Source organism: Artibeus jamaicensis, unplaced genomic scaffold (assembly GCF_021234435.1).
Source record: "Artibeus jamaicensis isolate MK-2021 breed Jamaican fruit bat unplaced genomic scaffold, CSHL_Jam_final scaffold_537, whole genome shotgun sequence".
NCBI classification, from domain to species: domain Eukaryota; kingdom Metazoa; phylum Chordata; class Mammalia; order Chiroptera; family Phyllostomidae; genus Artibeus; species Artibeus jamaicensis.
The window spans coordinates 42176819-42195820 of NW_026522047.1; the positions used below are offsets into that span (position 1 = coordinate 42176819).

At 53.1% G+C, this 19002-nt stretch overlaps 1 protein-coding gene and 1 non-coding gene across 5 annotated transcripts in view; one reads left to right on the top strand and one right to left on the bottom strand.

The window, feature by feature from the left end:
• Positions 1-17100, bottom strand: part of DPP9 (dipeptidyl peptidase 9) — a 34680-nt gene extending 17580 nt beyond the window's left edge. For 3 of the 4 annotated variants that reach the window (XM_037165219.2, XM_037165220.2, XM_037165221.2), the window contains exons 1-8: positions 16942-17100; positions 13702-13790; positions 11141-11394; positions 5676-5788; positions 4316-4489; positions 4065-4233; positions 3297-3410; positions 1320-1448 (exon numbers count right to left, since the gene is read on the bottom strand). In XM_037165219.2, the coding sequence (XP_037021114.2) occupies positions 1320-1448; positions 3297-3410; positions 4065-4233; positions 4316-4489; positions 5676-5788; positions 11141-11394; positions 13702-13757 (1009 nt within the window). In that variant the 5' untranslated portion in view covers positions 13758-13790; positions 16942-17100. Of the gene's footprint in view, positions 1-1319; positions 1449-3296; positions 3411-4064; positions 4234-4315; positions 4490-5675; positions 5789-11140; positions 11395-13701; positions 13791-16874 lie in introns of all 4 variants that reach the window. The other variant, XM_053658520.1, reaches the window with a different exon arrangement.
• Positions 17101-17359: 259 nt separating this feature from the next.
• On the top strand, positions 17360-17431 carry TRNAG-UCC (transfer RNA glycine (anticodon UCC)). The gene has a single exon. It is a non-coding gene; the product is annotated as a tRNA-Gly (tRNA).
• The last annotated feature ends 1571 nt before the right edge of the window (positions 17432-19002 follow it).

Consider the following 19002-nt stretch of genomic DNA (forward strand, 5'->3'; position numbering starts at 1 on the left):
ACTCTATACTGATGGGGGGTCATGGGGACACATACACAAGGAAGACACCTGCCTGCATTTGGAGAGCTTGACGTCTGGCTGTGAAATGGGGCACGTCTGTGATAAAACCAGCAACACCGCAGAAAGGTGGCGCACACTCTGTGTAACACAGCCTGGGCCCCACCCGCTGGGAGGCGGGTGGCTTATTGACTGGGATGACTAGGATGTGCATATGGAGGTGGGACTCGGTTCAGGCTCCAGTTACTTCTACGCCAGGTCTCAACTCTGGCACGCAGGGCTCCAGCACCCTGGGCAGGGGTGTCCTGGAGCCTCGGTGTTCTCTGACTCATCAAATGGGGAGGGTGAGACTGACTTTTCCCGCCCGCACCGGGATTGGGAAGATCCTCTAGGAAGGCTCCCTCCAGCCTGGCGCACAGCAGGTGCTCACTGCTGGTTAGTGAGAATGACTCATTTGCTTCCACGGAAGTGGCAAACAAGAGGCCTGCAGGCTGAACCTGGCCCGCTGTGTATTTTGTTCAGCTAAGTATTTTTATTTTTTAAAAGGTTTTATTTATTTATTTTTAGAGTGGGAGGGAGGGAGAAAGAGAGGGAGAGAAACATCAATATGTGGTTGCCTCTCGTGTGCCCTATATTGGGGACCTGGCCTGCAACCCCAGCATGTGCCCCAGACTGGGAATCAAACTAGTGACCCTTTAGATCTCAGGCCAGCACTTAATTAACTGAGCCACACCAGCCAGGGCTCAGCTAAGATTTTTAAATAATTTGAGTGTTATTTAAGAATGGGGCCCTGGCTGACGTAGCTCAGTGGATTGAGCACGGGCTACAAACCAAAGTGTTGCCAGTTCGATGCCCAGTCAGGGCACATGCCTGGGTTGCAGGCCAGGTCCCGAGTGGGGGCGGCACATGAGAGGCAACCACACATTCATGTTTCTTTCCCTCTCTTTCTTCCTCCCTCCCTTCTCTCTAAAAATAAATAAATAAATAAATAAAGTTGATTTATCCTTTAAAAAAGGGGGGGGTAATTTCTCAAGTGATTCTGGATTTCCAGCTTCCTTGAGAAACAGGCAAACTCGAGTCCGTCTTCTCACGAGGTGGTGAGTGCCTGCGGCCTCCTAGGATGCGGCGCACACCCCCTCGCACCCTCCCCCTGGCTCCTTCTGTCTCCTGGGCCCCAAGGCGGTGCTGGCCCTGCTCTTGTTCCCAGCCTGGCCTGCTTCTCTAGGTGCTGTGGGCCCGTCCTGGTTGGTGCCTCGCCTTGCTCTATGGGGCCCTGGACTGCTGCCCAGACACCCAAACCTGTCAGGAGACAGGACACTCACCTGTGCGGGGGTATCGGTACGAGTCTGTCTTCCTTTCTTCCAGTGCAGGAGAGGGCACATGAATGACCTCCACCTCAGACTCATCAACTTCCTCATATAGGATTCGCAGTGTCTTGTGGCCTTCTGAACCTGGGCAGGGGCAGGGGACATTATCGAGGGTGCCAGAAGTCTCACCCCATCTGGTACATATGAAGGACTCTCCTCCACCACAGCTTGGCCCAGACAAGAGCATAAGCCTCACGGCTGGGCCCCTGGGGTCTGCCCTTTACTAGACCTTCAGCCAGTTGAGGCTCCTCTTGGGGCCTGTTTCCTTGCCAGCACAGTGGGGACAAGAGCTGAGCTAGTCCCAGAACAAAATGGCATGGGAGGTGGCCACGTGGGGTGTTTGTGAGCTGCATTATGTGTGTCCCTGCCAGATCCCTGTGTTGAAGCCCTCACCACCAGGACCACAGAATGTGACTGTATTTGGAGATGGGGTCTTTCAAGAGGTAATTAAGATAAAACAAAGCCATTACAGAGGGCCCTAATAACTGGTGTCCTTATAGGAAGAGATTAGGACACAGACACGCACAGGGAAAGACGTTTCTACAAGCCAAGAGAGAGAGCCAAAGTGTTGACACCTTGAACTTGGACTTGCAGCCTCCAGCATGGAGAGAATAAACACCTGTTGTTTTAGCCCTCAGTCTGTGGGAGTTGGTTCAGCCATCCAAGCTGATTAATCCACAGCTCAAGAATTACAATGAAGATCGTTGTGAGAATAAGTAAATCGCTGGGTGGTAACAGCTCAGAAAGAAGCATGCTGACTGGCAGCGCTGAAGCCACAGGGACAGAGCCCACAGCCATTCCTTCCTTGACAAGGAAGGTACTGAGAAGGTTCTCCATCACTGCCCTCTGTACCCTCAGCCAAGGCTCACTGTGGACAGACCAAAGATGTCCCCAGAAACACCCGTGGTCTGCAGCTGCTTTATGGGTGGAGCACCGGAAGCCTGAGAGGCTGAGTGGCTAGCTTGAGGCCATGTGGTTCAGACTCAGGTGTGGCAACCACAGATGTCTCCAGACATTGTGGAATGTCCCCAAAAGGCAGATTCACCCCAGCTGAGAACCACTGATATATTCCCAGATCACCCACCAGGGCACATATATAAAGATGCTCATTGGAGTATTGTGTATGACACCAAAATAAAACCAAAGCCCACAAAAGAATCAACCTCAGTGTCCATGTGGGACTGGTTCAATGAACTGTGGCACACTCACACTCCAGGGTTGACTACAGTCATTAAAGAGTTCTCAGCCCTGGCTGGTATAGCTCAGTGGACTGAGTGCTGGTCCTGGTCTGAGAACCAAAGGGTGGCTGGTTCGACTCCCAGTCAGGGTATATGCCTGGGTTGTGGGCCAGGTCCCCAGTGGGGGGCACATGTGAGAGGCAACCACACATTAATGTTTCTCTCACACATTGATGTTTCTCTCCCTTTCTTTCTCCCTCCCTTCTCCTCTCTCTAAAAATAAATAAATAAAATCTAAAAAAAAAGAAGTCTCTGTGTGCCGACTGCAATGCACTGGATGTTGTAGCCCCCCAACCCCAGAATCAAATATTAGTGGCATTACATCACAGGGCCTTTGGGGGGTGATTGGGTCAGGAGGGTGGAGCCCTCAGGAGCAGCATTAGTGTCTGTATAAAAGAGACCCCACCACATGAGGACACAGCCAGAAGGTGCCATTTATGAGTCAGAAAGAGATTCTCACCAGACCCCAAACTTCTGGTGCCTCGATCTTGGACTTCAGCCTCCAGAACCATGAAGTGTGAGTGTTTGTTGTTTATAAGCCCCTCAAACTGTGGTACTGATGGACTGAGATACCGATATCAACAGAAAGGTTGCTGAGGTTTCTTTTAAGTGAAAAGTACAAAGAGCAGAAAAGTACTTAGACTCTATAAATGTAAGTTCAGAGAAGCCTTTTTAAAAATGGAAAGGGACCTACCTTCCCAGGAGGCTGTGGGACACCACCAGTAGCCGGTGAAGCGGTCGAATTCTTCCTGGATGACGAAGGTGGCCACACCTGCAGATTTGGGGTCTTCGAGAACATTGGATAAGCCTGGAGCGGGAGAAAACAGGGTAAGAGATGAGAAGTCCAGTTTAAAGTGGGTTCCTCACCCCGGCACCACTAATGCTGGGGTCAGCACACTCTCTGTGCGGGCTACCCCTGAACCTCCACCCATTCAGTCCCAGGAGCATCCTGACCCAGCTAAGACAACTAAAAGTGTTCCTGGACATGGCCAGTGTCTGAGTTGCCCCTGGTGAGCCGCTCGGGTTTAGAGAAAGGGCAGGACAGGGAGGCAGGTCTGAGGCCACACTAGGTGCCGAGTTCCACGGGCATCTGCAAAGGGAAGGTTACTTCCAGTGAGGAGGGGCATGAAGGAAAACTTGGGGAGCAGGTAAGATCTGAGCTTGCCCCCATGGAATAAGACAGGAGAGTGAGGGTGGAGGGGCCGAGTGGGCGGAGGTACAAAGGGCCTGGTGTGAGAAGCCACAGTGCAACCCAGGAGGTGGGCTGTGAGAGCAGGATCCAGGAAGGCTCCCAGGGGTCATGGTGAGTGGAGTGGGGGCAGGATATTTTCTAGAAGCTGGATTGGTGGCTTTGATGGCTAGCCCCGGAAAGGGCTGGCCTGGGCCTGGCCCCACAGACCACACCCTTGGTGCAGGTTCCTGTCCACCCCAGCCAGGACTTGGCGCCCTCTGCCAGCCTTACCCCTGTGGCAGAATGTCAGCCGCTGCTCCTCGCCTGTCTCAATGTTGGCCACCCATAGGTCACTGTTGTTGATGAAGGAGAAGAAGGCGGGGTCAGCAGGGCAGATCTTAGGGTCCATTCGAGGCCCCGAACACTGGGTCTTGATTTCCAATGGCTTCATGGGGGACACCTAGGGACAGAGAGACCTGGCTCAGGAGGGCAGGATGCTACCCACCCACCCACCTGGCCCCTAGCCTGGGGCCAGAGCTTACCATGAAGCCGTTTTTGCCACCATCCCGACAGTGGAAGAGGCTGTTGCTAGCCTGGAAGAGGAAGAGGCCACTCTCACTGTGGAAGTCATAGGAGGTGATGCCAAAGACTCCCAGGCGCTTCCGCTCTCGAAGGAGCTCCTCCTCCCGAGAGTAGACCCCATGGTGGGGAGTGGCCTGTGGACACACAGGAGACAGATGCCAGTGTCAGTAGCCAGAGGCCCTGGCAACCAGGGCATTCCCGGGAGGGACCTATCAGACTTGGTTCCACGCCAGAGAGAACGTTCTGATGAACACAGCTGTACCACTGACCAGGTGGCCGGGGTGTCTAAGGCGGGCAGGCAGGTTTTCGGGACTTACACGGAACTCCTCCCTTCTCGGTCCACCTCTGAGCTTCCCTGTGCCACTTTCCCCATGGAATCTCTCCAAGGCAGAGTGGACTGTCCTCTGCCCCACAGCATGGAGTGACACTGTTGGCCTATTTTTCCATGGTCCCCAAGGCCAATTCTACAGACACCCCCCACCCTTTTCAACACCCCTTCCTGCCAAGAGCATCTGACCTGAACCCACCCAACACCAAACATTCATACTTTCTGCACAGGTGGTGAGCAGAGCAAAGTTGGGACCACCTGACCGCCCAAACGCCCACCACAGGAGGTCCAGGCAGCTAAACTACTGTGGGCACTACCACACAGCTGTCCCAAGGAGAGTTCACGGAGATGTGGAAGAGTGTTAATGGCAAGAAATGCATTTAGAAAAAGCAGAATCCAAAGCAAAAGTACCCCCACACTGAGGTAAAATCTATGTGAATGCAAGCTCCTCGGCTTGTGGACTACATAGGGCGGGCAAAGGGAGCCGCTGCGTTGGCATGGAGAAGTGCAGAGTGTGTCACTCCCCCACACCCTGCTACTGTCATATCACTGTCACAGTTGGAAAGAACTAGAAGTAAACCAATAAAAAAGGCACTCTCGTCCCTCACCTTCCATCCCTCTACTCGGAACTGAACCAACTCTGCACGACATTAATTACTATCCAAGTCTTCATAAAAAGGCCTGGGCCCAAGTCAGTTCAACTCTTCGGTGAGGCACTGAGAAGGAGAAGATGCTTTGATAAGCATTCTTTTTTTTTTTTTTTTGGATAAGCATTCTCCAAACGGAAGCCTAGACTCGGGGGCTAGAGCACAGACTGGGGTGGAGGGAGGGCTGTGGTGAGCGGAAGCTCTTCTCTGCCAGGTGTGTGTGAACTGTGTGGCTGGCCTAGGCCCCCTGGGGGTTGAGGGCCCATGGATGTGGTGCACAGCCTGATGACGGGGCCTGTGCCCACATCCCTTGCCCACAGGCAGGATTCAACCGGTGCAGCTCACCTGGAAATGGTCCAGCATCTGCTTCCAGGACAGGAGCAGCAGAGCTTCTTTCCGGACCTTCCTGGGGATCTCAGAGTAGAGGAGGGAGTTCTCTCGGCTTCCATAAGGCATCCCTTGGGGGAAGAGGAAAAAAGCAAAATGGATGACCTGGTCCAGGACAGGCAGGGGCTGGCCTGAGGTTCCCCATGGCTGGGCTCAGCTGGTTCCTTCTGCTTCTATGTCATCCTGCAAGCTCATCCTAGCTGCACACCCTCCTCAGAGGAGCTACGGCCCCAGGTTTAAGCATGTCAGCAGTAGTACAGAATCTTCCATCATTGAGGTATTTGTGCTAAATATCTTGGGCTAAGTTACTGGAAAAAACAAACAAACAAAACAGCACACAGTAGAACAAAAAAAGGGTGGTCAGGACTATCCAGATTTTACTCAATAGGTGAGGCTCCGGCCTTAAAAGTCCTTTATTAAAAGGCTTTTGTACTCTGGCTGGTGTGGCCCAGTGGATTGAGTGCTGGCCTATGCACCAAAAGGTTGCTGGTTCAATTACCAGGCAGGGTACATGCCTGGGTTGCAGGCCAGGTCTCCAGTTGGGGGTGTGTGAGAGGCAAACCAGTCTATGTATCTCTTGCACGTCAATGTTTCTCTCCCTCTCTTTCTCCCTCTTTTTCTCAAACAAAATCTTTTTTTAAAAAAGGCTTTTGCAAAGGAAAAAGGATCCATGGACACAGACAACAACATAGTGATTGCTGACAAGGAGGGAGGTAAAATGGGACTAAATGGTAATGGAAAAGAATATAATAAAGATTAAAATTTTTTAAAAAGGCTTTTGTAAAGGCCATGAGCTAATCTATGATTAGAGCAAATATATCTAATCAAGGGTCTCTTCCCCTTGGCACTGGTGACACTGGGGCCTAGCCACTCTCTGTGGAGGACATCCTGGGCACTGTGGCATCTTGAGCAGCATCTCCGGCCCCACTCACTCCGTGCTAGCAGCAGCCCCAGCCATGATGACCAGATGCCCCCAGATGTTGCCCAGTGTTTCCCTGGCAGAACCACTGATCTAACCTGACCTATGAAATGAGAGCAGCTGCCCAGTGAGGATTCAATGGGAATTAAATGAGGGAAGAAAGACGAAGCACTTAGCACAGTGCCCAGGACACGCCCCTCGGAGATTTCAGTATAACTCCAGTAAGCTGCCGTTTCTCACACTCGTGTGTCTCTGCAGGTGAGACGTGTCCGACGTCGCAGGTGCTGGCCTGTTCTCAGTGGCAAATACAACAATGGCAGGCCTAGCTGGTAGTGCCTTTGGGAGGACAACAGTGTAAGTGTCGTCCGCAAAGTTAACAACGGTAGAGCAGAACAACTCCCTCTGGTGAGCCTCGGGTTCCCCGTCTCTGTGCAGCAGGGTGTAGGACACCAGGGCCGTGCTCCCCCAGTGTGGAACCCCCTCGCTGGGATATTCCGTGGTGGCTCAGGAACAGGCCCTGAGCTCGCAATCATTCACAGAAAGCCAAGCCCCTCTACAGAGGAAGCTCGGTCTGGTGCTGGCCTCTTCTCAGCACCCGTCACATGCACCTGCACTTCCATTACTGGTAGAACAAGTGGGCCCCACGCTCGGCCCCCATAGAGCTAGAGCTTACTAAGTAACATCTGCTCTGCTTACAGTTATCTTTGTAGGTAGCTTTTCCATATGGCAAGTGACATGGGTTTTCCACTTACGATTAAGTTGCTCACAAAGCATAGTTATCAAAGTAAGAGCATATTTAAAGAAAATTATTAGGTTAGTAAGGGCTCCTTTTAAAGTAGATTTAAGAAACATGCAGTTAGCTTAGATGTGCAGGTGGGAAGCATTCACAATTCAATTTCTAAGGACCCTTTCAGCGCCTTCAATTTGTCCCATTCCCAGCTGGAGGCACAGATATGACACCGCCTGGCCATGCTGCCTGTGGCATGTGCTCTGGATAACTTCTGTCTGTGGGGTTCTCTGGGACAGCCGGGGCTTTCAAAATGGGAAGTCAAGGGTGTGGCCTCACCAAGGACATTGGGGCTGCCTCCCTCCCCAGCTAATTAGTAAGAGAAGACACAAAATGGCCTAAGCTAACACGTTCCCTGTGACAATGCTGATCAGCATGTAAGGCAGGGGGGCTGAGATGACTGGTGACTACTGCTGATTTCTGCCTTCTCATTCCAGGTCTGCATCATCTTTAGGGACAGCACCCCCATCTCCAATACAAGCACTATCTCCATCCCCATGCACTGTGGCCTAGGTCACTGGTGTGGTGGGGGCTTGGGATCCTGGATCTGGACACCAGACACAAGGGCATGATGGTCTTGCAATTCCTGCCTAAGGGGCCCCCAAAGCTGTATGGAGCCCTGTACCCTCTCCGTGCAACATGAGACGCCCACAGGCAGGAGGAGCAGGAGGAACGGGAGTGCCAGAAGGAGAGAAGCTTTCCTGATGCTGCAGTTTGAGCCCTGGAACCTGAGCCACTGCCATCCCATCTTCCTGGCAGCAGCAGCTGGCCAAGTCCCTTCTCTGATCCTTCTTGAGGGCATTGGGCCTCATCAGGCACATCAGCAAGAGCCTTCACTGAGGACCTGGTGACTGGCTCCATGTGCCCCCAACAGCAAAGCCTGTTGTCCACTGAGGAGGCAGGAGGAGTGGGGGAGCAGGGGAGCAGGGAGCAGGGGTGGTAGGTGGTGCTTAGAGCAGCAGGCTAGGCATCACCTTTGGAGGCCCCTTCTGTTCTGTCCAAAATGCTACTGGCTGCCAGCACTCGCCCAGGTGCTGGGCTGGTGCAAAGCCACATTATAAATAGTCGGGAACTCTGGGAATGGCTGCCCCACCAACTTAGACATAAAGTCAAGTCAAGGGCACCCCGAGGTGTTGAATGACGCAGTGGCTCAGCTCAAGGGTGAGTGACGTCACTCCCAAAGCAGCATCACAGATCTGAACTGTTCTAGGCACACTTTGGGTTCTTTGCCTGGTCCACAGCCCTTGTCTGGAGCCACCCCTACCCACTGGGGTGGGCCCTCAGAGCCTCCTGGAGACATCGGGTACCCGCCTACCCCAGGCATGGACATGCACACAAGGCTACAGCTGACTGGACAAGTGGACATCTGACCTCTGTTGAGCCAATCTGATTCTTTCTCCCAGGAATTTGGCAAAAGTTCATCCATTTCTGCTGATGGCTAGATCCCTAGACAAGTAACCCTGGGAGTGGAAGGCAGGAAGGCAGTGAAGGTGGACACAGGGCAGCTGCCTAAGCGCCACAAGGCCTGGGGAGTCATATCATAAGGCCCAGGGTGGGGGCTCCCTGAGATGCACCTGCGACCTTCCTATGAAGTACACTTGGTGGCTCAAAGGAACTCAGAGAATTTCTGCTCCTTTTAGCAACTCCATACTTAGCTGAACAATGACTCCCAAAATTTCACGTCCTGATCCCCAGAACCTGTAGCAAAAGGGATTTTGCAGATGGGATTAAGTTAAGGCCCTAAAACTGGGGAGATCAGTGGGAATTATCCAGGTGGGTCCTACATGTAATTACGTACCTTATAAGAGGGGGCAAAGAGAGATTTCAGACAAGGAGGGAGAGGCAGCGATGTGAACACAAGAGGCTAAGACTACAGTGATGTAGCTACAAGCCAAGGAACGCCAGCAGCCCCCAGGAGCCGGAAGAGGCCAGAAACGGCTTCTCCCTTCCAGCCTCTGGAGGGAGTGCAGTGCAGCCCGGCCCACACCTTGACATCAGCCCAGAGAAACTGACCTAGACTTCTGGTGAGAATACTGACCTGTGAGAGAATAAAGTTTGGTTGTTTAAAGCCACCTACTTGAGAGTGATTTGTTGTAGCAGCAGCTCTAGGAAATTGACACAAGTACCTTGACCAGGAAATCTAAACTTGAATGAGTGAGTGAGTGGTCAAAGAAAGTGGGAAAAAGGGGTTTGTGGGGGGCACAAAACTGCAGGAAAAAAGGGAGGCAACAGCCCACCAGATTCCGTGAGCCTTGGCCACTTTCAGCCCTAACAGCCATGCTTCTCCTTGGCTAAATGAAGCCTCAAGCGCATTCAGCCCTAATCTCCCTAAACTAGAGCTGGTGAACTATATTCTGTAAAGGGCCAGACAGCAAATATTTTCAGCTTTGGTGGCCATATGACCTCTGGTGCAACTAGACGCAAAAGCAGCCACAGATGGAAATAAACAAGTGGGCATGCTGGGCATCAGTAAAACTAGATTCCCAGAATCGGCCGCTTGTTGCTTAATGACCCCCATTCTAGCCCATCTCTCTTTCTAACTCTGTGCTTGCCGAACCACCGCCGGCTCTCATGTGGACCCTTATGAGAGTCTGCATTGACTGCGGGAGGGGAGAGCCACCCGGTGTCCATCTTGGTCACAGTAACAATCATGAGCATTGGACTGGCTTCAGGCAGAATGAACTTCATTCGTTCATTCCATAGCTCACTCCAACACTGACTGAGCGTATGACCAGGAACAGGCACTGCCCCGGGGGCTGAGGACACAGAGAGACTGATCCTGGGCTCCAAGTTGAGAGTGCTAAGAATGAAACCTGCCTTGGGTCAATAACTATGTGTCACACTGCTTTCAAACACACTTGGAACTGTTCCTACCTGTTCTAGAACCTTTAGGCAAGTAGGACGACATTCGCTCAACAGATACTGACTGTCCACCTGCCAGGAGCCAGGCCGCAGCTTGGTCACTGCGGGTACAAACGCAGGAGGCCGCGGGTGCACGGGACCCACACCCTGCCCTGGAGGTTTTTACATGGCCCAGCAGGGAACACAAACCTAAACAACTGCAAATGTGTGGACAGTGCTGCTCCAGAAGCACACATCGGGAAGAGGCGGTGGTTAGCTATTAACGTGCCTATCCAGGTATCTAGGGCAGCCACAGCAATGGGGCAGGCCACCCTATGTTGTTAGCCTACTGGGTATATGGTTATGCAATTGCAGTAGCTTTCCATGAGTCTCGGGATCCTACTTAACACTTTGCTCCACAGCCAGAGACTACTGGAGCTCCTCGGGACTCTCCCTGCTGCGGGAGTCCCGTACTCAAAAGCCCAGCCCAACCCAGAGAGCAGGCTCAAGGGACCAACACTGGAAACAATCTCAGTGGCTCAGGCCCATGTCCCAGGCCCAAACCACAGCACCATGTACCACAGATGGGCGGTCCTGTCCTCTGCTCCCCTCACTAGAACACATGACCCTCCTGAGGACTCTTGGACCAGACCTTCATTGTAAACAGATGTCACTGTGGGTAGCATGACAGTTTGATCAGGACCAGACCCATCTATTTGGACCTTCTAAGAGGACCAGCTGACCTCTGGGAATTAGAGGATTTAGAAACAGCCATCTCAGAAACACTGCCCTGCTGGAGGGCAGCCTGAGGGGCCCAAAAGGTCTTTGGGTGTTTGCAGGAGCCCGGAGGGCCCAAGGGGACGCTGGAGGGCTTACCTAGGTAATAAAGGCGGTGGGAATGGGGGCTTGACTCGTCCGTCTTCTGCACAAACTGGAAGTCATGCGGAGCCTTGTTGACGATCAGGCCCGAGTTCTTGCGGCTGCCATGGATGATGTTCCGGAGCCCTTCCCATGAGTGCTTCTGCACCTGGAAGCGGGATGCTGGGTCCTCCATCTCAACTGTGTCTACCAAGTCAGACGTTGGAGCCCTGGTGGCCATCCTCTCTGCCCCCTCGGAATTCAGCGAGAAGCTATGAGAAGAAAATGAGAAGGAGAGTGGTACCCGAGGTCCATGCACAGGCTGCCACCTCAAAGACATTGATTCCCCCAGCTGCGCCCCACAGCATACAACCTTCCTTGCCCTCACTCCTGAAACTGCTACCCTTCCCTCCAACACCATGACTGCTAAGATCCAAGCCTCTGTCACCTCCCAGCTGAATGATGACAACCATCTACCAACACGAACCCTCTCTTGGTTTTCCCTAGAGAAAACCAGTCCTCACCATGGCCTGCAGCACTCTGTCCTCTGACCTCTGGCAGGCTCGTGAACCTCGTTCCCTGTCATCACTGTACCCCAGGCGAACTGGCCTTCTTGGGGCTTCTCAAACAGGCCAGACTCCTTCCTTCCCTCTACAGGGCCTTAGCTCATGCTGGCCCTTCTGCCTGGAACATGTTTTCCCCTCTCTTTGCTCAACTAACTTCTAATCAGATCTCAGCTGAAATGTCTGTCAGGTCTTGAGAAACTCTCTATGATGATCATACCAAAGCTGATCTCTCCGTTAACCCTTCACAGGCCACCTGGCTGCCCCATCCTCAAAGAACTTGTCACAGTGAATGACTGTCAATTGCCTGTCTCCCCCATGTTTGTCTTGTTCATAGCTGTGTCCCCAGAAGCTCTCATGGTGCCCCGGCTCAGCAGACATTTCACAGAGGCCCATGGAAGACACACCTGCCCACACACAGAAGCCTGAGCACAGAGAATTAATCCCCAAACCTTGTCCCCTGTGCCATCAGCTTTCTGTCCAGCAGCGTAAACGTGTGCCTCACTGGAGGCACTAGAGAAGCAGACAGTCACTGGGAACCTGAGACCTCTAGGTGAGAGCGTGCTGCGCACACTGTTCCCCTCAGAGGCCACCCCACTTCGGGAGCAGCTGCAGCCGGGCAAAGGCTCCCTCCCTCCCCTCTCCAGCACTCGCTTCTGAGCACACTTCTTGAGCAGACTGGACTGGCCAGGCAAATATTTGTTTTAGGGAAATCTAAACACAGCCATGGTGACCCGGTTGTGGAAGAGCCGAGGTCGTCTCATGAGGCTAGCCAAAGTGAGCAGGCTGGCCCTGCTCTCCTCCGCAGCACCAAACAGCACCTTCCCCAGGCAGGCTGAAGGCCTTGCTGGGTATTGGGACCATGTGCTCTGGGATTAGCAGCTTTACAAACTGAAGCCTGCAATCACGTGTCAGAGTGGGACTTGAACCTACTACTGCTGTGCTCATGGCCAGAACAGCACAGGCCAAGGCCAGAGGAGTAACAAGCAGATCTCTGCCTACTGCCCCCCTTTATTCAGATGCCCTTTGATTCCCAGAAAGCTTTGACCTCTGCCAGTAGCAGACCCCACAGAGTGATCACCGGAGGACAAAGGACCCCCTCCCTGCTTTGAAAAGCAAGGGGAAAAAGAGACACGAGAAGAGTGCCCATGGCTTTTGGGTTTCCACTGTAGGCTGATTTTCCAAGTTCCCCTTCTAACTCAATCCCGTAATGGAAGGGAGGAGAAATGCCCCCCACCCCCGGCCCGCTCAGCCCTACAGGACCCTGCCAGAGCAGAGGGGGCGTGCAAGGAGCTGGCACTTCCCGCACAGGGGATGGCTGAGCACTCCAGAACCTACACAGCCCCAAGCACCACCAGCAACGAGCCCAGAAGACGAAGCCATCCAAACCTCCTGAACCCTGCCACCACAATTCAAGCCTTCCTCATAGCAGAAAAATGGATCATGACCTCCAGGGTCTCTAAAGGAGACCCCGGAAGCAAAGAGCCTAGGGAAAGCACTCACAAAATCCCATGGCTTACTTCCACAGCAAAGAGTGATAAAAATGATCTTGCCTCCAATCACTACAGAGAGTCCAAGGAGCAAAAATGCAATCCAGGAGATGAGAAATAAAATGAAACATCGTGAGAAATGTCTAAGAATCTTCCAGATGCTGTGGGGCAGCATGCACTCCCAGACAGGCTAAAGCCTGGTGCTACAGCCCGGTCTTCCACTCGCTTCTCTCCTCCCCAGAGGCAAAGCCCTGACTGTAGGAAGAGGCTGCGGAGAGTGGCAGGTGGACGAAATGGGGCCCCGGTGAAGCCAGTCTGTGCCAGCCCTTTCCCATCCGGTGCCAGCCTATACTAGGCTTCTTGAGTCAAGAGTTTACACAGCTGGAAAATGAAAGTGGATTGCAAGCCTCTTAGGCTGGGTCCAACTACACTTTCCTTCTGCCAATCGATAGGGCACCCTCAACAGCCTGTGACCCAGACCTAAGATTCTGTCAGCAATCAGGGCTCCCAAAGCTGTGCCCCTTACCTTCTCCAATTTCCTGTGTTCACGTTGTCCAGGCGTAGCTTCTTAACCGTCCGCATTAACCACTCAGCTGATCAGGAGAGTGGGGCAGCCTGGGAAGGAAGAGACCACAGGGCTGTACCTCCCAGCAGGCAGTCCGGGGGTGCGAGCTCTCACCCTGTTCTCCCCTCTGCCCCTTCCCCAGGCAGCCCTCCATGCTTCCAGGGAACACTCAATGCCAAGGGCATTCTGATGAGGCAGATGGCTCAGGCCCTGCCCTGAAATCTGAGAGGGTGCCTGACATTTGCCAGAAACCAGCATCTTTTTGTCGAGCAATTCTCCCAAGGTGAGAAGTTCCAGAGAAGATGGGAGTATTGAATGACTCTGAGGATGCCACCCACAGACGCTGGCCAGAAATGGAATAAAACCAAATTCCCTACTGTGGCTGCTCCCTGATGGCCTTCCTGACCTCCCCTGCTCCCTGCCCTTGGCCATTACATCCAGCACACTGGCCTTACTCTTCCCTAAACACACTACTCATTTCCACTCCAGGGCCTCTGCGCTTGCCAGTCCTCTGCCTGGGACACCCTTTCCCGGTTTCCTGCACAACCGGCTTCCTTTAGCCTTTGGGTACCAGTATCACCTCTTCAGGGGTCCTTCCTGGCATCCGACCCTCAGTTGCCACCTTATCACCCCCATCACAATACCTGGTCTTTCTGTATAGCGCTCACTGCAGGTCAGTGGTTCTCATTGGCAGCGATTCTGCCTCCCCAGGGGGCATTTCTGGTTGTCACCACTGATAGTTTCATGTGGGTGAAGGTCAGGGATGATGCTCAACACCCCAGAGTGCCCAGAACTATCCCCCACAACAGAGAATGATCTGGTCCCAAAGTCAGCAGTGTCGAGGGGGAAAACTCTACATTCATTACTTGGGAAAAAATTGAGTTTGATCTTTAGGCTCAAAATAAACACTGAAGTAAACCTCTGATGCTCAGATGGTATAAACCAAAATGACCCCAGTATCTGTGAGTCGCCTCCTCCCTCCCTCCCCACTCAGCTCACATATTTAAGGGTGCAGCACCCCAAGTCCTCAGTAGGTCAAATGATTCTCGAATGCAGTGTCTCCTGGTGGTGTTGGCAGTGGGGTCGATGGAATCCCCTAACCCAGGGGGCCTCAACCAGGGCGGATTCTGGCCCCCAGGGGACACTGCTGGTTGTCACAACTGGAAGGCATGCTACTGGCAATGTGGTTGGAGGCCCAATCCCACAGTGCACAGGATGGCCTCCTACCCCATTCCACAAAGAATGACCGGGCCCCAAATATGACTAGTTCTGAGGCGGGGAAGCCCTGCTCTGGATGAGTTGGCACTCCTCACTGAGATGACTGCCCTGCGGGGGCAGGCCCACATCTGTCCTGTCCCTGAGGCATCCTGAACCCAGGGCCAAGCCTAGCACACAGGAAGCACTCCATAAACATTTCAGGTTAAGTGAACTTGTCCCTGTCCTCACTTGAATGCTGTCTAAAGTCAAAGGGACCTCTGATTTGGTTGGCACCCAACTACCTTCTTAACAAGCTAGGTCCCGGGAGAACAGGCAGGTGCCCAAGTGCTTAAAGAAAAAGAAAGCAGGACAGAGATCATATGAAAAAGGTGAAGCAACATGTCCCCATAAAGCAGCACCGGCTCCACTCTCAGTGCCGTCCTGAAAAGAGTGGGCTCTGGTGTCAGAGAGAGATGGGTCCAAATAGCGACTCTGCCGCTTCTGGGCTTTGTGACCTTGGGGAAGTCACTTAACTTCTCTGTGCTTCAATATTCCCTAAATGGGATTGCAGATAGGATTAAATGAGATTGCACAGGTAAAGTGCCTAATGTGGCAGAAACCATGTGACAGCTAATGTTGACTAAGCAAGTTATTTAAAATTATATCAAAGGGAGAATTGGACTAAAGTCCCTTTCAGAGGCAGAATCCCTCCATTCACTGACGGAATGCCAGGCACCATGTTAGGTGTGGGAGGGTGCAGCCACACCTCCACCGAACCCAGCCAGAATCAGCACTCTCCCTTTCTCACCCTCAGTCTCTCAGGGGGTCCAGAGGGGGGACCGCTGGAGGGGAACACTGGATGGAAAGAGAAGTCTTCAGCCAAAGCACACAAAGCTGCAGCTACTGGCCTAGGTCCCAGCCAACTGTACCTATGGGCAGTGACCCCAGGGTTGTAGAAAGACACTTCCTGCCGACAAATGAATCCCACCTGCCCACACTCAGCCTCCCTGGCTGCCCCACCTCCACCTGATTGACCTTCTAAAGAGTCCAGAAAGTCTCCACTGTGGCTGCAGGTGTGGGGCACAAGACCTTGACAGAGTGAATGTGGCATTAATGTGTCAGGTTAATGAAGGGACTGGCTAACCACTCGCTCTCCTTCCACCGGGGAGTCCCGGCTGTGGTGCCTCATTCTCTCTACCTGGGCGGTTTCTAGCCGCACCTCACAGCCCTGTGGCGAAGGCTGTGAGTCCTGAACCACACCTAGGAGAAAAGTCCTCCCAAAGCCCGTTCCCCCAGGACTCGGCCAAGGAGGAGAGGGCTGGTGACCACAGTGCACATCTGGGCTTTAGTACCAGCTCCTGGAAAGCAGATTGGTTCTTTCCGCAGAGGCAAGGGACTTCCTTACGGTGGGGGATGGGAGGGTTGACAGGGGCAGTGGCAAAGGGAAGGGACTGCTTCCGATGTTGGCTCAGCGGCAGCATCGATGTCAGGAAGTGTCAAGGCCTGTCTGAGACACTTGGGAAGGTGGACAGGTCTAGGGGTGGGCCGGGGGGAGGCTGAGAAAAGAGGTTGGATCCTACAGGGATACGGGAGGAAAAAGCACACGGGGCAGGGAGACGGCCTCAGCTCTCACACGTTAACATGGGGAGTTGGAGAAGGTGGGGACCTCCAGAGTCTGCCGGGAAGGGAGGGCGTTCTTGGGTGCGGCCAGCCCGGGCAGGGGCCAGAGCCAGGTGGCTTGGGCAGCGACGGGATGGGTGGGGAGACGAGGCCGGGCCAGGGAAAAGCTGAGAGGCGGCCCGGGCACAGAAGGGAGCGGGCGGGGAAGAAGGGGTGAGGAGGGACCGGGGACAGAGAAAACCGACACGGGGACTGGAGGCACCGGGAGTGCGGTTCACGGCGGGGACGCGGGGAGGGAAGGCGGGGGCAGAGAGTACCCGGGCGGGTTGTCGGCGGGTTCAGGGTCGCGGCCGAGGCGGGACGGGGCGCGCAGGCGCTGCTCACCAGGGCTCGGGGCTGGCACGGGGCGGCGGCCGGGCTGGCCAGGACGTCCCGGGGCCGGAGGCGCCTCAGGCTCGCGGCTCCATGCCCAGGACTGGGCCCCGGAAGTGGCGAGCACGGGGGACAGCGGAGGCGGCGGACACAGGGCACTCGGGAGGCTCCGGTCCCTTTGACCCGGAAGTCGAGCGGCCCGGGCGGCGGCCCGGGATTGGCCACCGCGCGGCCAGCACCAAGGCTTCGCGGCTCTGGGGGGACGTGCGGGCACAGCCCCGGGGACAGTGGTGTGGAACATCCCTCGGACTGTGTCTTCAGATGCAGGGAGAGACGCCAGGAAGAGACATCCCTACAAAGTTTGGTAGCGCCCAGCCAATCCAACGAATATTCTACTAAAGGTAGTTGGAAAACAAGAGCGCTCGCCACAGCGTTGGTGGTATAGTGGTTAGCATAGCTGCCTTCCAAGCAGTTGACCCGGGTTCGATTCCCGGCCAACGCAAAGTACTGAGTCTTTTTTTTCTCCCGGGGCCCCCTTTGACTGTTCATCTAAAGTTTCTTAATAAAACAATTAAATAGGATTTCAATTACTTTGAAAAAATCTAAAGTTTTATAACTTATAAAAAGTCAGGATGCAGAAGAAAAAAATCGGCGAACTGGAATTTCCATTGCTATACTTTGAATTCAATTTTAAAATTTTGTACTGAAGAGAAAAGCAAAACAAAAGGGCTTACGTGTTTCCTCTCGGGACCGAACCGGGGACCTTTCACGTGTGAGGCGAACGTGATAGCCGCTACACTACAGAAAGTAGCAGACCACAAACTCTTAGTAATTACTAGGCACAGACAATGTTACAAAAAAAAATGGTTACATTATAGTTCCCGAGAAGAATACTGTATCATTGGCAGCCGCCTCGTCCGTGATTTCCTCTTTCCTAAAAACTCATCACTCTGCTTGATTCAGTGACTGCTGGGAAGGGGAAAACGACCCATAAGCACATATCTTTATTATGTTATCGTCAACACACGTCCTATTAAAACAACCAGAGACAAAAATTGCAAACAAACCCATGCTAAAGCCAATGTTTCTTCCGTTGTGTCTGTCCAGAATGTATCCAGCCATGTACTGAGAAAATTAGGGACATTTACTGAAGAAGATACAAAACACAAGAAACTTTGTACCCAGGACAATGACACCCCAGCCCCCTTCAAAGTAGGCACCTTGGGACCTCACACAGTCTCCCAACAGCTGTCAGCTGGCATGATGTATTTTCCTAAATCTCCCCCACGGTCTGAAATCTCTTCCCTTTCAAAGGTGATTTAGTTTGGGGAAAAGCCTGAAGTCGAAGGGCGCCAACTCTGGGCTATAGATGGGCTGAGTCACCTGGATGATTTGATGTTTTGCCAAAAACCAAGAGGGGTGATGCATGAGTAGGCACATTGTCCTGATGAAGCTGCCAATCACCAGTTGCCCATATCTGTGGCCTTCTGAATCATCCAAATAGTTTCCACAGAGGAGTGTTCAGGTTCAACACAAAATTCGGTGCAGATTTGTTGCTCTCCTCCCACAGTCATTTTGAATGTGGTGGCCACACAGTGCACATGCTCATTCAGTGGAGTCTACTGCCCCACTGACTGGTACAGCAAAGTCTTCACTGTTCACGCATGCGCATTCCAGTCTGCTCTCCTTGGCAGCATGGATGGTTACATGGATGTCTTACAAACCATTCTTTTATTACCAATGGCTGGACTTTTTCTGGACAGACCTCAAATACTGATACTTCTGGATTAATTTCCCACAGTTACGGTAACAAATTACCATAAGCACTGGCAGAAAACAACACAAGTTTATTATCTTATAGTTCTAGAAGCCAGAAGTCCAAAAATTAGTCTTGGGGGTAAAAATCCAGGTGTGGGCAGGGCTGCCTCTTTTTGGAGTCTCCAGGGGAGAATCCTTGGCCATGCCTTTTCCAGCTTCCAGGGTGTCCCCGGTCCCCCTCTGACTATCGGCCCACGAGCAGCTCAGAATGGCTATGAATGCGGCCCAACACAAAGTCGTAAATTTACTTAAAAT